This window comes from Saccostrea echinata, unplaced genomic scaffold (assembly GCF_033153115.1).
Source record: "Saccostrea echinata isolate AGI-Se365-2 ecotype Australia unplaced genomic scaffold, CSIRO_AGI_Sech_v1 ptg000054l, whole genome shotgun sequence".
Lineage (NCBI taxonomy): Eukaryota > Metazoa > Mollusca > Bivalvia > Ostreida > Ostreidae > Saccostrea > Saccostrea echinata.
In genome coordinates, this window is record NW_026889803.1 from 45,444,491 (window position 1) to 45,462,241 (window position 17,751).

A 17,751-nucleotide genomic window follows, 5' to 3' on the forward strand; every position below is an offset into this window, starting at 1 on the left:
TAAAATTGCTATAGTTTTAGTTCATTTTTATTCCCCCTCCTCCCCGAAAAAAAAGAACAGCATACTGTCCAGTATATATAACTATATACTGTCCAGTATAGGCCCACTGCATATATTTTTTAACTCCTTGAGTTCACAAACAATCTATAATTTAAACGGTTAATCTTCGGCGGTCGCAAGACGAAATTCTTCCTAGACCTTTTTGTTGAGTACGAGGACTTGTATTTTCATTGTTTTGGACAGCAGGTTCAATGGATGACTGCTGTCAATCATTTTCTTCTTAAGCACTGGGTATTACCTTTTGCTGGTACTATTGTTCATTGACCAATCTAATTTAAATTAGATGTTCCGAATCCGCTACCGCTTCTCAAACGATTCGGAACATCTAATTTTAATTAGATTGGTTCATTGACAAGTATGAAAATGTTTAATTTATAGTGAAAATGCATAAATTCTTTAAAAATCTTCTTTTCTGCCCCTGGGTATTATGTAAACAAACTAAGTGCATGGCTATGATAAGTAAAGATGCCTCTCCCAAAATTAGGAAATTCATGGCCCCAGGGTCGGGGGTTCTAGTGAGAGGGGTGGGCTCTATTGGTTATATAGTGAAAATGCATAATTTATTTGAAAATTGTCTTTTCTGCTCCAGGTTATAAAGCAGAGAACTAAGTGTATATTTATAATTATAATGAGCAAGGGTGCTTCTTCCAGATTCATGGTCCCTGGGTCAGATGTTCTGGTGTATCGATAATACGTATAGTAAAAATGCATTAATTTTATTAAAAAATCTTGTCTGCTCCTGGGTATAAAGCAGATAAATACAGTGCATAGTTATGATGAGCAACGGTGCTTCTTCCAAAATTTTCGGTCCTTCGCATGAGACCGTATAAACCGAGGTCCCGTGTCGCAGTAGGTGCTGGCACGATAAAATCCCTTCACTGCTCAATGGCCATAAGTGCCGAGTATAGGACAAAAATTTGCAGCTCTCCACCGGCAAGTGGTGCCGTCTCCATATGAGTGAAAAATTCTCGAGAGGGACGTTAAACAACAAACAATCAATCAATCAATCTTCCAAAATTTTTAAGACTTGTAGTCCCGGGGTCAGGCCAGGGGTTCTGGTGTTTCCCGGGCGGGTGGGGGCTCTATTGATAATATAGTGGAAATGTGTTAATTCTTTAATTCTTTGCAAATCTTCAACTAAGTGAACTATATCAACTAAATATAGTTATGATAAGCAGGAGTACCCCTTCCGAATTTCATGATCCTGGGTTCTTATATTAGGATGGGGCTGTGTTGAATCTATAGCAAAAATGTATTATTTCTTTGAAAATAAAATCTTCTCTGCTCCTGGGCATCTCGGATGCAGAATAAATGTTTTAATAATGGTATTTTAACCAGATTTTTGTTATTCTGGACCATTTGGTCAAGTGTTCTGCTGCTGGCCAGGGCTCTTTTAATTTGTATTCTATTGAGAGAAGTTATTACCCTTTGCCATTCACCTTTGATACTGTAAATAATGTATTGAAAGGTAAATAGAATAAGAAAATTATGCAAGAACTTTTATTGTATTTATAATACAAAAAGTACTTTGATAGTTTTAATGATCAGGTAGACTTGTAAATAATAGATAAATAAAAGTGAGACAAAAATAACTCATCTTATTAAATGTTAAATCTTCCACAGAGACCAAGAAGGCGGGTGTGAGAGGTAAATATATGGGGTTTAATATAGTATTGAAGCACTATTGTTTTCTTAATAGTCTGCTTGGTGATAGTTATAAATGAGGGCAGTTAGAACTTATTTCATTGATCCTAATCATCCTGTTTCTCTCGCTCTTGGGTAACAAAGCTTTGTCTATCAGTTTATTTTATACTTCTGTGGATTCTCTAAATTGGTGTATTATATTCAGGTGACCGGTAAGGCCCTTGGGCCTCTTGTTTATTACACTATGAAATACATATCGGAGTCAGGAAAATTTACCGGTTATACGCTTCCTATATTTCAGGTGCCAGACTCTTTAAGGCTTGTAAATTTCATAAAAGATAAAGAAGGTCTATTTGATCACGATCTGGTTCTTAGTTATATTTACCACTCTGGTCATCAATTAAGTGTTCCAAAGGCTTTTAAACGTCGAAGGCTCTCCTGGGCGTCCCAGTGCTAGTTTAGATCACTATCCCCCTCCCCCTCCAAATAAAGTCCTTGTTTCATTTTTTTTCAAGTGATCTTGTACTTGAATAAAGCATTCAGACCCTATGGAATCTTGCAGGGATCTATATAGTACTATAGGTCCCTGATGGAATAGATCTACCTTTTTCAGCACAGTATTATGCCAGAGTATGGAAATGGTCATGAATGTATAGAGAGAGAGAGAGAGAGAGAGAGAGAGAGAGAGAGAGAGGTTATAGTATAGAAGAATGATTTTTATTAGAATCTTCATTAAATCCAACAGCTAACTATTTTAAGTTATAAAAAATAAGTTTAATCATAGTTCTTGTTTTAAAAATGGGAGAATCATGGTCTAGTTAATAATGATCAATTAATCCAGTAAACATTTCATGACGCTTGGGCCTTCTAACGCTTCAAAATCGGCTGATTACCATTCACTAGATATTATACAATCACAGGTCTGTAAATGTACAGGTGTGTTAATGCATAAATATTAAGACTTTCAGTCAATTTAACATTTTGATTGAATAGCTGGAACTATGTGCAATGAATACATAAATGAAATTGCTGATACAAAAATCTACATTTTTTTAACGTGTTTGATTTTAATATTTTTTACACCGAGTTCTAATTTATACGAGGGAGTTAAAATATCAATAAGAACAGCCCCGCGAGAACATGCGCAAACATCGTTCTTTCTCGCAATTTACCGTCGAAGACGCCATTATCGTTCTCCGAGACAGGGGCCGAGATTTGGGCAATAGTTCGAGTTTTGCAGCGCCAAACATCACCAACGCGTGTTTGAAGGTATTTCTTTATATCAGGCACACGTATGAATGAAAAAAGTCATGGAAAATGATCACATGTACTCAGTAAGTAAAAGGTCACTATCGGTCGAATTGTAAATACTTTTCCAATAAAGCGTTTCACACCACTGTCAAAACGACATCGTCTGCTATAGATACGCAATGCTATTTCGAATTTCCTCGAAGAATCACATATGGGACAGGGACAGTATCTTTTTTTCGAAACCTGAAAAATTTAAGCAGTCCTAACGAATAGTTAGAAAAAAGCTCTGTGTTCATAAAAAAAAAATACAAAACAAAAATCAACGGATTGAAAGCTGAGGCCAAAGGCCAAAGTATCCCCTACTACCCAAACTCCGTCACCATAAGCGGAAAACACGTCAGTTTACTCTCTGAATTATTTTTTGATTTTTTTCTTGTTTTCTACACTTAGTAATGAACTTAAACATTGTTTTCAGAACTATTTTAAAAAGTTCAGTTATTGAACTTATACAAAACTGCTATAAATTGAACGTGTATCACATCCGTGTACATTACGTCCAACGAACCCTAACTCCGTCACCAGGGTCCTCTACAATGTGTCAACGTATTAATTAGAAATTTTTATCCAGTTTAGTTTTTTCTCCCTTCATCTTAAACTTGTAAACATAGAAAATTAGTTTTGAAGATTTAAAATGGTATTCAATTGTATTTTAGGAAAAGTATCAACGACAGAAAAAATAACGTTAATATAACGTATTTTATATGTAATAACCTAACGCTACGTTATCTCCAACGTGTAGCATATTAGGGCAAATTGAGATGAAAAATAAAATATTTTTAGCCATATTCAGTATGATATGTCATATTAATCCTTTGGCAAAGACCTTCATAAATATGACTGACATGTAAAAATGAACATATTGACGCACCTGTCGGAGGTATCGATGGAATAGCGCATAAAGGAAAAAGTACTTACTGATTTCACATAAAATATGATAGCTAAAATAGATCACTTGTAATTGTTATTTATTTTTGACACATTCTTGAACTTGACTGTAAAAATTTATCGGCATTTGATTGTAGATTTTTGGCATGTAAAAAATGACGTCACAATCGCATTCATTTACAAACAGCGCGGAGTTTCCCGAAAGTGACGCAGTTAGGGTAGTGACGGAGTTAGGGGGTTTGGCGATATAGATAGTATTCTTGAAGAAGAGGGATTTGAGATAAAAGGGACCATGCTGAAATGACACAGATCTGTGTATACATTCAAACGTTATTAGTGCAGAATAATTCATTTAGAGAAGACCAAGTATTAAACTGAATGATTTTAAAAATAACTTCTGGTCATGATTTTTTTAATTCTCTATTGAGAAGTTGATGACTCGCTTTAATACTCCCCCTCAACTTCTCTATGAAAGGCCTAATAAAAGCAGTTCAGAAATTGACTAAATGAAGAACCAAAACTGGGTCCCACTTCGATCGGTGTTTTAGGATTGATGCATTATCATAGACATATTTTGGATGCACAGATGTTGTTTTGCAATGGAAATGCGATTAAAAATACTGATTCTGCTGACTTAAAAAACATTTATCATGGTAGAACACTTACTTGCGATATCTGTGTCACCGTTGTTTATTCATTCAAAACTGCGTTTGAACCCGGCTGACATCTAAAAAAGTCTAAAACTTTTTTTTCGGATAAATTGGGTTAAATGTTCCAGTGTTAAATAGTTATACGGAGGAATAGTTATAGACTTTGTTAGAGGTCAACCGGGTTCAAACGCAGTTTTGAATGAATAAAAGAATCCGGTGAAACAAATATCGAAAGTAAGTGTTCTACCGTGATGAATGTTTTTTAAGTCAGCAGAATCAGTATTTTTAATTGCATTTCCATTGCAAAACAATATCTGTGCATCCCAAATATGTCTATGATAATGCATCAATCCTAAAACACTGATCAAAGTGGGACCCAGTTTTGGTTCTTCATTTAGTCAATTTCTGAACTGCTTTTATTAGGCCTTTCGTAGGGAAGTTGAGGGGGGGTATTAAAACAAGCCATCAACTTCTCAATAGAGAATAGATTTTTTTGTAACAATTAATGATCACAGCAAGGTTTAGGAATATTACCTGATTACCTCTTATAGAAAAGAAATAAATTTTGAGATTTGGATTTACGCTTTGCACTAGTCACTGCATTAATAAAATTGTTCTTATGAACGCTTTGTACCAGTCACTGCTGTAATATGTAGTTTCTTTTTTTCTATATTGGTAATCATTTAACAACAATCACTTTACATATTTTTAGCATTGATATGCAGTGATTGAATTCCTATTAGTGTTGTCAAATTGGACGATTTTTAGTAACCAGTTACTTGCTTACTTTTCCAATCGAGTAACTGGTTACTTGGATGGATTTTCTTTAGACCTCAAAACATTTTTGTTCGTGGTGTAGAAGTTTGGGCTACATGGACCTTGCATGGATATTGGCTTGGATAGCTCAGTGGTAGAGCACCTGACTAGTAATACAGGGGTCCCGGATTTGATTCCTGGTCCAGCCATATATTTTCTTTATGCATTTCTCCTTTCCTACTACAGTGGTATATATACTTCAGTAGTAACTGTAATTGTAATTAACTCAAGCCCCTAAAACTTGTATACCCTTGGCAATCAAAGCCATCAATTAGATAAAATGTGAAATAATAATCAAAACAGACTGATTTGTAAAACGCTAGATCAAGACTTGCGTTTAATAACGGTAAATAAAATTGGGATATTCTAAACAAAAATACATTTTATCCTACTGATTTACTATGTAAAATTCTGTATATCTGAGTAACCAAGTAGCAGTTTTACTAACCGAAACTAGCATCATTCGACAGTTAACTGGTTAACTGGGTACATGTTGACAACACTAATTCTTACATGTTTTACTTTGAGTAGGAGAATGACCACAGAAGAGAACAGCAGTGATGGAATGACTTCTGTGTCCACTGCACCACTGGTAGTAGAACACATGCCACTGACCATTAGCCAGCTAACAGACAATTCTCAACCTGAGGGGGTCATTGCTTCAGATGGTGTTCTCACCATTGCAGTGGATACAAACAATTCTGTACTACAGGAGTCATTCTCTGGTAGAAAATTCATATTATACCTTTGTATATACATGTATAAAGTAAAGCCATGGTATATATTGAAGTTCAGAGCAGAATTCCAAAAACTAGTAAAAAGTTTGTCAGATTATTGTCCTGTCAATATTTATATTTTTTTGACAACCAAGGTTTTTTAAAAAAAAAAAATTATACATAAAGTAGTGAAATAGAGTTAAAACATTACTTGACAGACTAATTTATTGTATTTCCCTTAAAATTTTAACTTTAACGACCCTTTCAAAATTTACTGAGATGCCCAGTGGACAGGTGCATTTTGGGAACTCTGAAAGGATATTCTTTCAAATTGAAAAAAATGAAGCAATGTGCATGCATTGATTCCAACCTTCATTTTTGTTATTAAATTACAAATTGTCTTTCAATACTTAAAATGTATTGGGCATTTTATCCAAACTTTTATTTCTTGATGTCATTTTGATGCTTATTGTACATGTTGTAGGTAGTGACCAGGATTTGAAAGAAGAACCTCCCAGTAAGAGGACAAGATATGACACAGGGAATGGAGAGTTATCACAGGACCAATCCATTAAGGTATCCAGGAAAGAAAATTATAGAACATTGGACTAGTGACTTGATAATACATACATATGTAATTAATGTTCTTTAATTTAATGTGTATGAATAGTTTTCTATACTTTCAGAGTCTGTTGTTTACAATAAACAAAGCTATCTGCATGCGATTGGATGGAATCGAGAACAGTATAGAAATTCTGAATGGTAGAACTAAGTTTCTGGAGGAAAAATTAGAGGAATTGATCGGTCACGTAAAGGAGAATTCTGCCACAGACCACAATACCACCCAAACAACTCCTAATGTGGGATCCATAGTACAGGCACAGACCAAGGGGTAACAATACAGGAGTCAAATAATTTTGAACATATGAACACTTTTAGACTCCGATTGAATTACAATTTTAGGTAGCAGAATATGTAAGAAAAAGTTTTGTTTTTTTTTTAAGAATTTGTTTTATACTCAAAAATGTTTTGCAATTTTACAAATTTCTAAACTGTTAGTTGTTTCTTTACTTTAATAAGAGGCACAAGAAATTAAACTTGAGTAACAGATGCATACTCTTTATTGTGTAAAAAGTGGAAAAATGTCATGCAGATTGTGCTTTAATGGTAGATAACTCTTGTATTTCTCTTTTCAGTGCTGTGTTGGTAGGACTTTCACAAGGAGCAAAAGTGGAATCACAGAGTAAGCAATGTTTTAATTTACCTTAAAAATTTTTCAATAGAAGCTTTACAAATGTCTTATTTCTGTATTACAGTTCAAAGCATTTTAAAGGCAGAATTGAGATTAAATATTTTAATTTTTAAATGTTTTTCAATTTTTTCCTTCAGATCCAATGAATGGTATTGGAGGAGTAGAGAGTCTACAGAACATGGGACTTGGGCCTAATGTGACACTTATTACACTGAACTCAGAAGGTTGGAACTAAAAGTCAAATATTTGAATGTATTTTCAAAGAAAAAGGAGGGTTTTTTTTAATTTTGCTACTTATTTACCATCAGAAGTCAATTAAATTTTAACAATGATTTTCAGAGGATTTTCCTCATGGTACCTGGCTTGGAGATGAGACAAATCCCGAAATGAGGGTTAGAGTTCCTATTACCCCAAGGTAAACAAATATGGCCAGCATTACCTCCTCCCCTGTGTCATTAATAGCAGATCTGTAGCTCAGGCCATCCTTAAAAAATTGTTTGTTTGGAATTGCCGCCTGGAAGTTTTCAGACCCAGGAGAGAGGGAGGGAAATTTTTTTTTTTTCAAAATTAATGTTAAATTAAAAATTGATGATAAAAATCTCAATAAGGAATGAACACATTATTTTCTGCCTTTTTGTAAAGGTTATCTCCCATCAACCAAGAACCCAGTTTTGCTTTGATCCTACACTTATTAAGTGATTTGGTGGCATATGTGGTAACAGGCCAAGAATTGATTGAATAAAAAAAAAATCTTATTTTTGGTCAAAATTTTACCAGGAGGGGTCATTTCAATGAGACAGGAGGCAATTCCAAACAAACAATAATTTTATTTTGGCCTCACTAGTCTGAAATATTCAGATATACTGATATACTGTAAACCAACTTTTATTTGTGTGCAAGAAATATCTGTGAGTTCCGCAACCTTCTTTTATGAATATTTCTCACCACAAATCAATTTTTCTAATTACAGTACTGTAAATTAACTTTTATTTATATGCCAGGAACATCTTCGAGTTTCATGACCTTTTTTTTACGTGCAAATTTTTCTCGCAATGAACCATTTATTTTAATGTGTATTTACCTAGAAAGTGGCCTTAATCCCAACAATGAATTTTCACAGATGAATTTTAAATTGACGAATTTTAAAAATATTTGGTATAAAGTATACATTTAAAAAAAACTGTGCACGCTTAGAGAGTAGTGTCTCCATATTTAAAAGCTGCCATTACAAAATGTTACTTAATGTGTGTTCCTAATATAACTTTAACCGCTTATACAAGTAAACATTCTTGGCAGCTGTTATTGATGGCCCTCCTGGGCCTGAATTTGAGACCATTGAAAAAGTTGCTTGTTTTCCAGAATATTGTGTTAAAGAATGGGTAGGGAACACACTAACATGGCAGAGATATAACTCAAAATTCTATCACATTTTTTTTGTTTGAATGCATGGAACTGTAGCTCTTTGATAGTCAGTCCTAAATTTTAAGAAAGAAAGAAGAAACTGAATTCTAGATCAGAAAGTGTTCATGCAAATTGATTAGTTACATGCACTACTGGATTTGTAAATTTTGTAGTGATTTGCTGCATATTCACTCCAATTGTCGAACACCAGAGAAAATGGCACTGACAATGTTGGATTATTTATTTGATCGAGAAACTCAGGCAACATCAAACCTCTCAGGAATGGGAAAATATGGCAAGAAGCAGCTAGACCCATTAATGATCTATGGCATCAGGTGTAAGTTAAAATGAGGTTTCCTTTGAATTCATGGGGGATGAAATCAGTTGATACTGACATCTGTAAACATAATTTCAAAACTTTCAAGTTTTTGTAATAAAACCCTAAAAGGGATCCACCATACAAATACATGTATATTACGTTATGTCATGTTGCAGAAATATTGGAGTTATCTTGTTGAATTTTTTTTATATTATTTCGTCATTAATTTTTGTGAGACTTTCCCTGTGTGTAAATGTAATTGATATTTCATGCTGAGAAATATAAATGTTTTTGCAGGCCATTTGATCCACAGGTTTAACATAACAGAAAGTGACTGGCATAGAATCAAACAAAATGTTGACTCTAAATGTCGGACAGCATTCCGGAGGAAACAGCGAGGAATGCCCTTGACAGTGAAAGCATTTCGCGGGAAAGCAACACCTACATATGTTCAGATGAACCCAGCAGATAATTCTCTTAGTGATGAGGATTCTATGCAGGACTCAGAACTGCACATCAATGTAAGCCTTTTCTCTACTACACGGTGTCTTATGTCTCTATGAAACTAATATACATGTTCATTGTATGTATCATCACTTTTGATATGATTTCATATCAAAAGTGATGATATATTAAGATATAAGGATGGCCATTGCTAGTTGGTATTAAATCTAATTGATATGTGAGGAATGACAGTAATTCATAATAAAAACCTCAAAGGGTCAATTAAAACACATTTTCGAATTCACATGCATTTAAAAAAAAATAAAGTTCCACTTGTAAATTGTTTTTAGGTCACCTGAGTCACTCAGGTGACCTACTGCTATCTGTTTTCATCCGTCGTCGTGCGTCGTCCGTTAACTTTTGAACATTTTTAACTGCTTCTCTAGAACCGCTCAACCAATTTCAACCAAATTTGGTATATAGCATCTATAGGTGAAGGGGAACAAAAATTGTGAATTTCATGGTCCCTGCCCCCCTGGGGCCTGAGGGGTGGGGCTAAAACCACCAAAAATAATGCAATCTTTAAAAATCTTCTTCTTTACTCCTGGACATCAAGCAGTCAAACTGTTGGCATCATTGTAATAAGCATTGAGCCCTCTACCAAAACTGTGAAATTCATGGCCCCAGGGTCAGGGGTTCTGGCCCCAGGGTGGGGCTATATAGATCATATAGTGAAAGTGCATTATTTCTTTGAAAATCTTCTTCTCTGCTCCTGGGTATTAAATAAAGTTACTAAGTACATAGTTATGATGAGCAAGAGTGCCTCTTCCAAAATTGTGAAATTCATGGCCCCAGGGTCAGGGGTTCTGGTGTTAGGGCGGGGCTCTATAGATTATATAGTGAAAATGCATTAATTCTTTGAAAATCTTCTTCTCTGCTCCTGGGTATTAAATAAAGAAACTAAGTGTATGGTTATGATGCATAAGGATGCCTTTTCAAAAATTTTGAATTTCATGGCCCCAGGGTCAGGGGTTCTGGTGTTAGGGTGGGGCTCTATAGGTTATATAGTGGAAATGCATCAATTCTTTGAAAATCTTCTTCTCTGCTCCTGGGTATTAATTAAAAGAACTAAGAACATAGTTATGATGAGCAAGAGTGCCTCTTCCAAAATTATGAAATTCATGGCCCCAGGGTCAGGGGTTCTGGTGTTAGGGCGGGGCTCTATAGATTATATAGTGAAAAAGCATTAATTCTTTGAAAATCTTCTTCTTTGCTCCTGGGTATTAAATAAAGTTACTAAGTACATAGGTATGATGAGCAAAAGTGCCTTTTCAAAATTGTGAAATTCATGGCCTCAGGGTCAGGGGTTCTGGTGTTAGGGTGGGGCTCTATTGATTATATAGTGAAAATGCATTAATTCATTGAAAATCTTCTTCTCTGCTTCTGGATATTTAATAAGGTAACTAAATACATAGTTATAATGAGCAAGAGTACCTTTTCCAAAATTGTGAAATTCATGGCCCCAGGGTCAGGGGTTCTGGTGTTAGGGCGGGGCTCTATCAACTATATAGTGAAAATGCATTATTTCTTTGAAAATCTTCTCCTCTGCTCCTGGGCATTAAGGTGATAAACTAAGTACATAGTTATGATGAGGAGGTGGGCCTCTTCCAGAATTGTGAAAGCCATGGCCCCTGGGTCAGGGGTTCTGGTGTTAGGGTGGGGCTCTATTGATTATATAGTGAAAATGCTTTAATTCTTTGAAAATCTTCTTCTCTGCTCCTGGGTATTAAATAAAGTTACTAAGTACATAGTTATGATGAGCAAGAGTGCCTCTTCCAAAATTGTGAAATTCATGGCCCCAGGGTCAGGGTTTCTGGTGTTAGGGTGGGGCTCTATTTATTATATAGTGAAAATGCATTGATTCTTTGAAAATCTTCTTCTCTGCTACTGGAGACTATTTAAACAAACTAAGTGCATGGTTATGATGCATAAGGATGCCTTTTCAAAAATTTTGAATTTCATGGCCCCAGGGTTAGGGGTTCTGGTGTTAGGGTGGGGCTCTATTGATTATATAGTGAAAATGCATTGATTCTTTGAAAATCTTCTTCTCTGCTACTGGAGATTATTTAAACAAACTAAGTGCATGATTATGATAGACAAGGATGCCTCTTCCAAAATTTTTAAATATATGGCCTCAGTTTTTGGGGTTCTTGAGGAGGGGGGGGGGGAGCTCTATTGATTATATAGTGAAAAAGCATTAATTCTATTAATTAATCATTAATTAATCCTGTCTGCTCCTTAGTGTTGAGCTGATAAATAAATTGCTTAGCTATGATGAAAATGGGAGCTTTGAACAGAATTTTTAAATCTTGTGGTCCTAGGGTCAGGGGTTCTGGCATAACGAGGTTGGGGGGGGGGGGCTTTTGATAATATAGTGGAAAAGTGTGAATTCTTTGAAGTCCATAGTTATGATGATGAGGGTAACTCTTCCAAATTTGTAAATTTCTTGACCCTTGGTCTTGGGTTCTGGTGTTAGGGTAAGGCTTTGTTGAATCTGTAGTGAAAATGCATTGTACCTGTGAAATTCTTCTCTGCTTCTGGGCATATCGGAAGCAAACTGAGTAAAAGTTTAAATGATATGAGTAAGTGTATTTCTACCAGTTTTTTAAACATCTGGACCATTTGTCTAAGCATTCTGGTCCTGGGCAGGGCTCTATTAATTTGTATTCTACTGAGAGAAGTTATTCCCCTTTTCCATTCACCTTTGATAATTAATCACTGTAAATAATGTATTTGAAAGGTTAATAGAATAAGATAATTATGCAAGAATGTTTATCGTATAATTAAAAAAGTACTTTCTTAGTTTTAATAATCAGGTAGACCTGTAAGTAATAGATAAATAAAAATGAGACAAAATAACGTATCTTATTAAAAGTTCTTCAAAGACCATAAGAGAGGTCAATGCTAGAGGTCTTAATATGGGTGTAAAAATAGTACAGAAGCACTAATAGTTTGTCACTAGTCTGCATGGTGATAGTGTTAAGTGGGGGACAGATTAGAACTTAATTTATGAGTTGATACTGAATACTAGACTAATTATTTTGTTGATCCTGATCTTCCTACTTCTCTTGCTTTAGGGCACATTGCTTCATCTATCAGTGTATTTAACTTCGAAATTGTTGTATTATACTCAGGTGACCGTTAAGGCCCTTGGGCCTCTTGTTTATTCTAGTAATCTGTCTTATCTTCTCCAGTTAAATATATAAAATGCTCCATATTAAAATTTAGCAGAGAAAAAGCAACCTTTACTTTAATCCATGAAAAATTTCTACTTTTCAGATGAATCAGATTAACCTTAATTACATATTTTTAAGCTGAGCTTTTCTGATCACATTTTGTTTGACATCCATCTGTCTGTAAACTTTTCATATTTTAGACTTCTCAAGAACCACTGGGTCAATTTCAACCAAACTTGCCACAAAGTATCCTTGGGTAAAGGGGATTCAAGTTTGTTCAAATGAGGGCCAACCTTCTTCTAAGGGCAGATAATACCTAATTAGTGAAAAATTAATTGCAGCTTTTAAATATCTTTTCAAGAACCTGTGGGACAGAAAAGATGAAACTCGTGTGAAAATGTCCTCAGGTAGCGTAAATTCAGATTTGTTCATACATGACTCTGTTGGAGGGGGGGGGAGGGGGGGGGGGCATAATAGGGGATCAAAGTTTTACATAGGAATACATATGAAAATTGTTTAAAAATCTTCTTCCCAAGAACAGCAAAGCCATGAATAGTCATATTTATATGGAAGCATCCTCAGGTAGTGTAGATTGAAGTTTGTTCAAATCATGTCTGCCATTGGTAGGGTCGAGCCACAATAGATGATCAAATGCATATGAAAAATCTTTAAAAGTCTTCTTAAGCCATGATTAGTCAGGGAATATTGAAGAATCCTCAGTCAGTTTAGATTCAAATCATCCCCCCTCCCCAACATAGGTTGGGAACCACTTATATATTTAACTTTTCAGCCGATGGGCCTCTTCTGTTTACTATTTACAGCAAGACCAGGACCTGAAGCACACTGTTGCTGCTATGACAGGGGATGGACTTCCTCCAGGAGAGATACAGATCCTACATGCCACACCTGAACAAATCTCACAGCTACAACAAGCCCACCATATACAAATTTTACAAGGAGATCAGGTCATACAGATGCCTGTTGGGGTACCGGTAAGAAAATATTACTTCTTGTTCAAGACTATGTGGAAGGATTTATGTGTAAATTTATTTTCAATTTGAAATGCTGAATGTACATGTACCATGTTTTAATTATATATATATATATGTATATATATATATATATATATATATATATATATATATATATATATATATATATATATATATATATATATATATATATATATATTGTATTTCTCAGCTTTCTCAGGATGATGCACAGAATATGCAGGTGTCTGTCTCTATGCCTCAGCCCACCAGCGTACAAGTTGCTACAGTAACAACAGACAGCGGGGAGGTACTACAGATTCAGCAATCCTAGCACCCCTAGTGAAAGCCCCACCCCTCAGTATTATTGAGGCACCAGGAATATAGAGAACGATTCCAACAAACTATGTGTTTCACCAATGTCTTAATAAACACAGTCATACCACCTGAAGAGAAGTTACATCAGAGTAATGAAGGTTTTGTCCACCTGTTGTTGATAGCAAAGGCCAGTGCAGGAGCTGAAAGAAGGAGAATCTTGTACCAGCAAGACTTGAAATAGAGTGGAATTCTGCCTGGATCATTTCTGTTGTGTCTATTGTTGTATGATGTACTAGGATTACAGTGCAATGCACATATTTCATGTTCATTGCTTAATATTTATTGATATGTCTTATCATGAAAATCAACTTGCTTAGACATAATATTTGATGTCCTTTACAAAACAGCCACTTTTAGGAAAGTTATTGACAATGTATTGCAAAAGTTATATTAACTATGAAAAAGGAGCAAATTAAGTTAAAGGATAGATTATCTGTACATACAGGTATGTCAAGAGAACTTTTTTTTCTCCGAGGCCACATTTTTTTTTATTAGTTCTTTTTCAAGACTTTTTCCCTAAAAATTGGGGTGGTAGGTAGGTAAAAAAATTAAATAAAAGGAAAAAAATTAAGTCAGAATAGAAATTAATCTCATCTCCTGTCGTCCTAAAAATTAAAAAAAAAAAAAATCTAAAATTGCAATTTGCAATTTCAACCAGTAACTGAATTATATTTCGGTGGCTAGAGTTGGGATCCAACATCTTAAACATCTATTCTGAAATAGATGCAGTTGAAATTCAGTATCTCGAATACCATGGATATATTGAAGTGATTTGGAAGTTCAAACCATATACTCCTTTAGTTTTTTTATCTTTGATATTTGGAATCCTCGGATATCAGTCATAGTTTTTTCTTGGTCCCATGGAGTTCGAGATAATGAGGTTGATTGTGTATAGGATATCCAAAATACTAATAATCTTAGAATTATTAGGTTTGATATTTAAAAAATACCAAAAGTCTTTTTTGTGATATCTACAAAAAATAAATAAATAATAATAATAAAAATCATTAAAAAAAAAAAATAATAATAAAAAATAAGAAAAACAATTTTTTTTTCTTCTAAATTTGGGTTGGCCAGTCTTGGAAAAAAAAAACTAATCAGAAAAAAATTGGCCTAAATGACTTTTTTTTCTTGTTTTAATACATGTGAAAGAGTATTGTTGATTATTTGAAATTTTATTACTATGGTTAAAAAAAGTTTTTGTGCTTTCAGTCAAATACATGTTTTATTTTGATATCGAGCTTTAAATATACATGTGTATTTGCTAGTTTATTCATGGAATCATTCCAGAAAGAAGATGTTTTGTGCATGAAAACTTTGATCTGCTATATTAAATATATTAGATTACTGCCAAAAGTCTTTTGCAGAATTTATCTGTATCAATTCAAATGGTTTGTTATTTTGCATACATTTGATAATACACATGTATATTAATTGTAAGCAAAGTGATTGTTCAGGAAATTTATCACTAATTTCCACACATTTATCAAGATTACATGCAATTTATAAAGCTTGCTTGTTGGTAAACAAAGATTTTATGAATATTAAATTGAAAATTTATTATTGAATGCCCTTGAATGTCCACATAACGGGTTTCAGTGAATAGATGAAACTTGCTAGAAGACACTTGTGTGTCATGTAAAATCTGTTATCATATTTATACCTTGAAGTATTTCAGTAAATAGTGTTATCCCCAATGCTCAGGCAGTGTTTGGATTCCTATTGAAAGATGTAGAAGTCTCCAAACTGTATGTTGGAGTTGAGTAATTTCCCTTTTACTCATGAGATCTGAAGGTTTAAAATATAGCAGTTTTCAGAATTGCTATAACTTTGACAAAGAAGTATAAAAACACTTGATTGCCAGTTGAAATTGTTCACCCCTGGCACTTTGCTATAAGCATGTTTTACTGTATGTAACTTCAAGTTCTGTTGACTTGACAGAGTGGCTTGAGTTGGAAGGGTACATACATGTACATTATATTTAAACAAAGTTCATGTACATTGTTTATAAAAAAAAGTACAATTCTATTTAAATAGTGCTACTTAATACAAAACATTACATTTTTAAATATTTGTATTTCGATGTTTAATGTACATATATTTATGTTATTTATTAAAAGTACAACTGTACTTTGCTCAATACACTTCAGATTAAAATGTCAAAATACTCCTGATATATTTTTATGGTTGAATCCTGTAATAAAAATAGAAGTTAACTGTATGTAATATATGTTTACTTTTTGTTTCTTACTTAGAATATTTATAATTTTATAAAATGAAACCCTTACAAAAAAATATATTGTAGGTTAAGTAAAACCTGTGTAGACCGTACAATTATTTAGTTTCTGATTGCCTTCACATAAGAGATTGAAGTATTTATTCTATATTCTGAGTGTCTGAAAGTTAAAAATGTTTATAGTTACATGTATGTATATACAGTCTGAGAATTGGTAACCTGTCACAGTTGCCTAGTGGTTGGGCCCTCGCTTTGTAATAGGTCTGGGTTCAATTCTTATTTCCCAGGGTGCTGTCAAACCTAAGATGTTTAACATAGATAGGGTACTGTTCTTTCATCAAGCAAGTCTTTCGCATGAGTATTAGGTTAAACCAAGGTCTGTCTTGGTAAGCATTACTGATTAGCATTATAGGCTCATTGGTAAAAATTTCTGGCTCGTCGCCAAAAGAAAGTGATGTCTCTTCTTGAGTGAACATTCTCAAATGAGATGTAAAACTAAAAACAACCTGAAAGTGCTTTAAAATTAGTCCGAAATATCTGACGTTTTCCGGCTTTTTTCACGATTTTGATATTTTACGTGCCAGGAAAACGTCAGAACCGGCGCCATTACGAAAACTGGAAATTCGCCGCCTCCAACTGGAGGCGGCATTCACGGGTTGATTTTCGATACTTGCGAACCGAATTAAATGCTGAATTCACAACCTATTAATAGTACAGTGCCTTTAGTACTCACCAACATCGTTTTATGGGTTTGTTTATGAAATATAGTTTGGTGAAAACATTTTATCAAACGGTCGACTTTTCTTTTCATTTCGTGAATTTTAAAATCTTGCAAGATCTGTATCGAAATGTGGAGTGGTATTTTCTTTTCATCGGTATTGGTGAGTACTAAAAGCATTGTGCTACTGATAAATTGTAAGTTCGACATTTAATTCAGTTCGCAAGTATCGAAAATCAGCTCCGGCTGGAAACGGTGAAATTTCCAGTTTTCGTAATGGCGCCGGTTCTGACGTTTTCCTGGCACGTAAAATATCAAAATCGTGAAAAAAGCCTGGAAAACGTCAGATGTTTCGGACTACTTTAAAATTTGATCTGTGCAGATTTCAGACCTGCTTATGCCCTTTTTTCTTTTGTATAAAAATTGGAAGGAAATATATATCAGATTATTTGACATACATGAATGGTAAAGTTTGTCTTGAAATATAATCGTTATTCGTCACTACAAATCAGAAAGTGAGAAAAAAAATGCAGCATTGACCCCGACGTGATTCGAACACGCAACCTTCTGATCTGGAGTCAGACGCGCTACCGTTGCGCCACGGAGTCGTACTTGGTAAACGGCTGGCAGAGTTGGAATATATCAATCACTTATACATTTATATGGTATTTGCTATGATGCACTGAATATTATTTG

At 34.3% G+C, this 17,751-nt stretch overlaps 1 protein-coding gene and 1 non-coding gene across 5 annotated transcripts; one reads left to right on the plus strand and one right to left on the minus strand.

Moving 5' to 3' along the window:
- The first annotated feature begins 2,837 nt into the window (after positions 1–2,837).
- Positions 2,838–16,269, plus strand: LOC133205885 (protein BANP-like). Of its 4 annotated transcripts, none has more exons than XM_061341776.1 (11): positions 2,838–2,973; positions 5,901–6,091; positions 6,567–6,658; positions 6,769–6,974; positions 7,279–7,325; positions 7,472–7,558; positions 7,674–7,749; positions 8,909–9,072; positions 9,352–9,575; positions 13,556–13,726; positions 13,938–16,269. In XM_061341776.1, the coding sequence occupies exons 2-11, from the start codon at positions 5,902–5,904 to the stop codon at positions 14,055–14,057; spliced, it is 1,377 nt and encodes a 458-aa protein (XP_061197760.1). In that variant the 5' UTR covers positions 2,838–2,973; position 5,901; the 3' UTR covers positions 14,058–16,269. The 4 variants fall into 4 exon arrangements, with proteins under 4 accessions (XP_061197760.1, XP_061197759.1, XP_061197757.1 ...); XM_061341775.1 differs by having other exon boundaries at positions 2,848–2,973; positions 5,898–6,091; XM_061341773.1 differs by having other exon boundaries at positions 2,854–3,038; positions 5,898–6,091.
- A 1,322-nt stretch (positions 16,270–17,591) lies between these two features.
- Positions 17,592–17,663, minus strand: Trnaw-cca (transfer RNA tryptophan (anticodon CCA)). Its single transcript has one exon. It is a non-coding gene; the product is annotated as a tRNA-Trp (tRNA).
- Positions 17,664–17,751: the final 88 nt, after the last annotated feature.

Excerpts from the sequence above, each read along its gene's own strand:
- LOC133205885 (XM_061341773.1), top strand. Across the intron at positions 6,092-6,566 it reads ACTACAGGAGTCATTCTCTG|GTAGTGACCAGGATTTGAAA; the intron begins GTAGAAAATTCA and ends TACATGTTGTAG. Across the intron at positions 13,727-13,937 it reads AGATGCCTGTTGGGGTACCG|CTTTCTCAGGATGATGCACA; the intron begins GTAAGAAAATAT and ends TGTATTTCTCAG.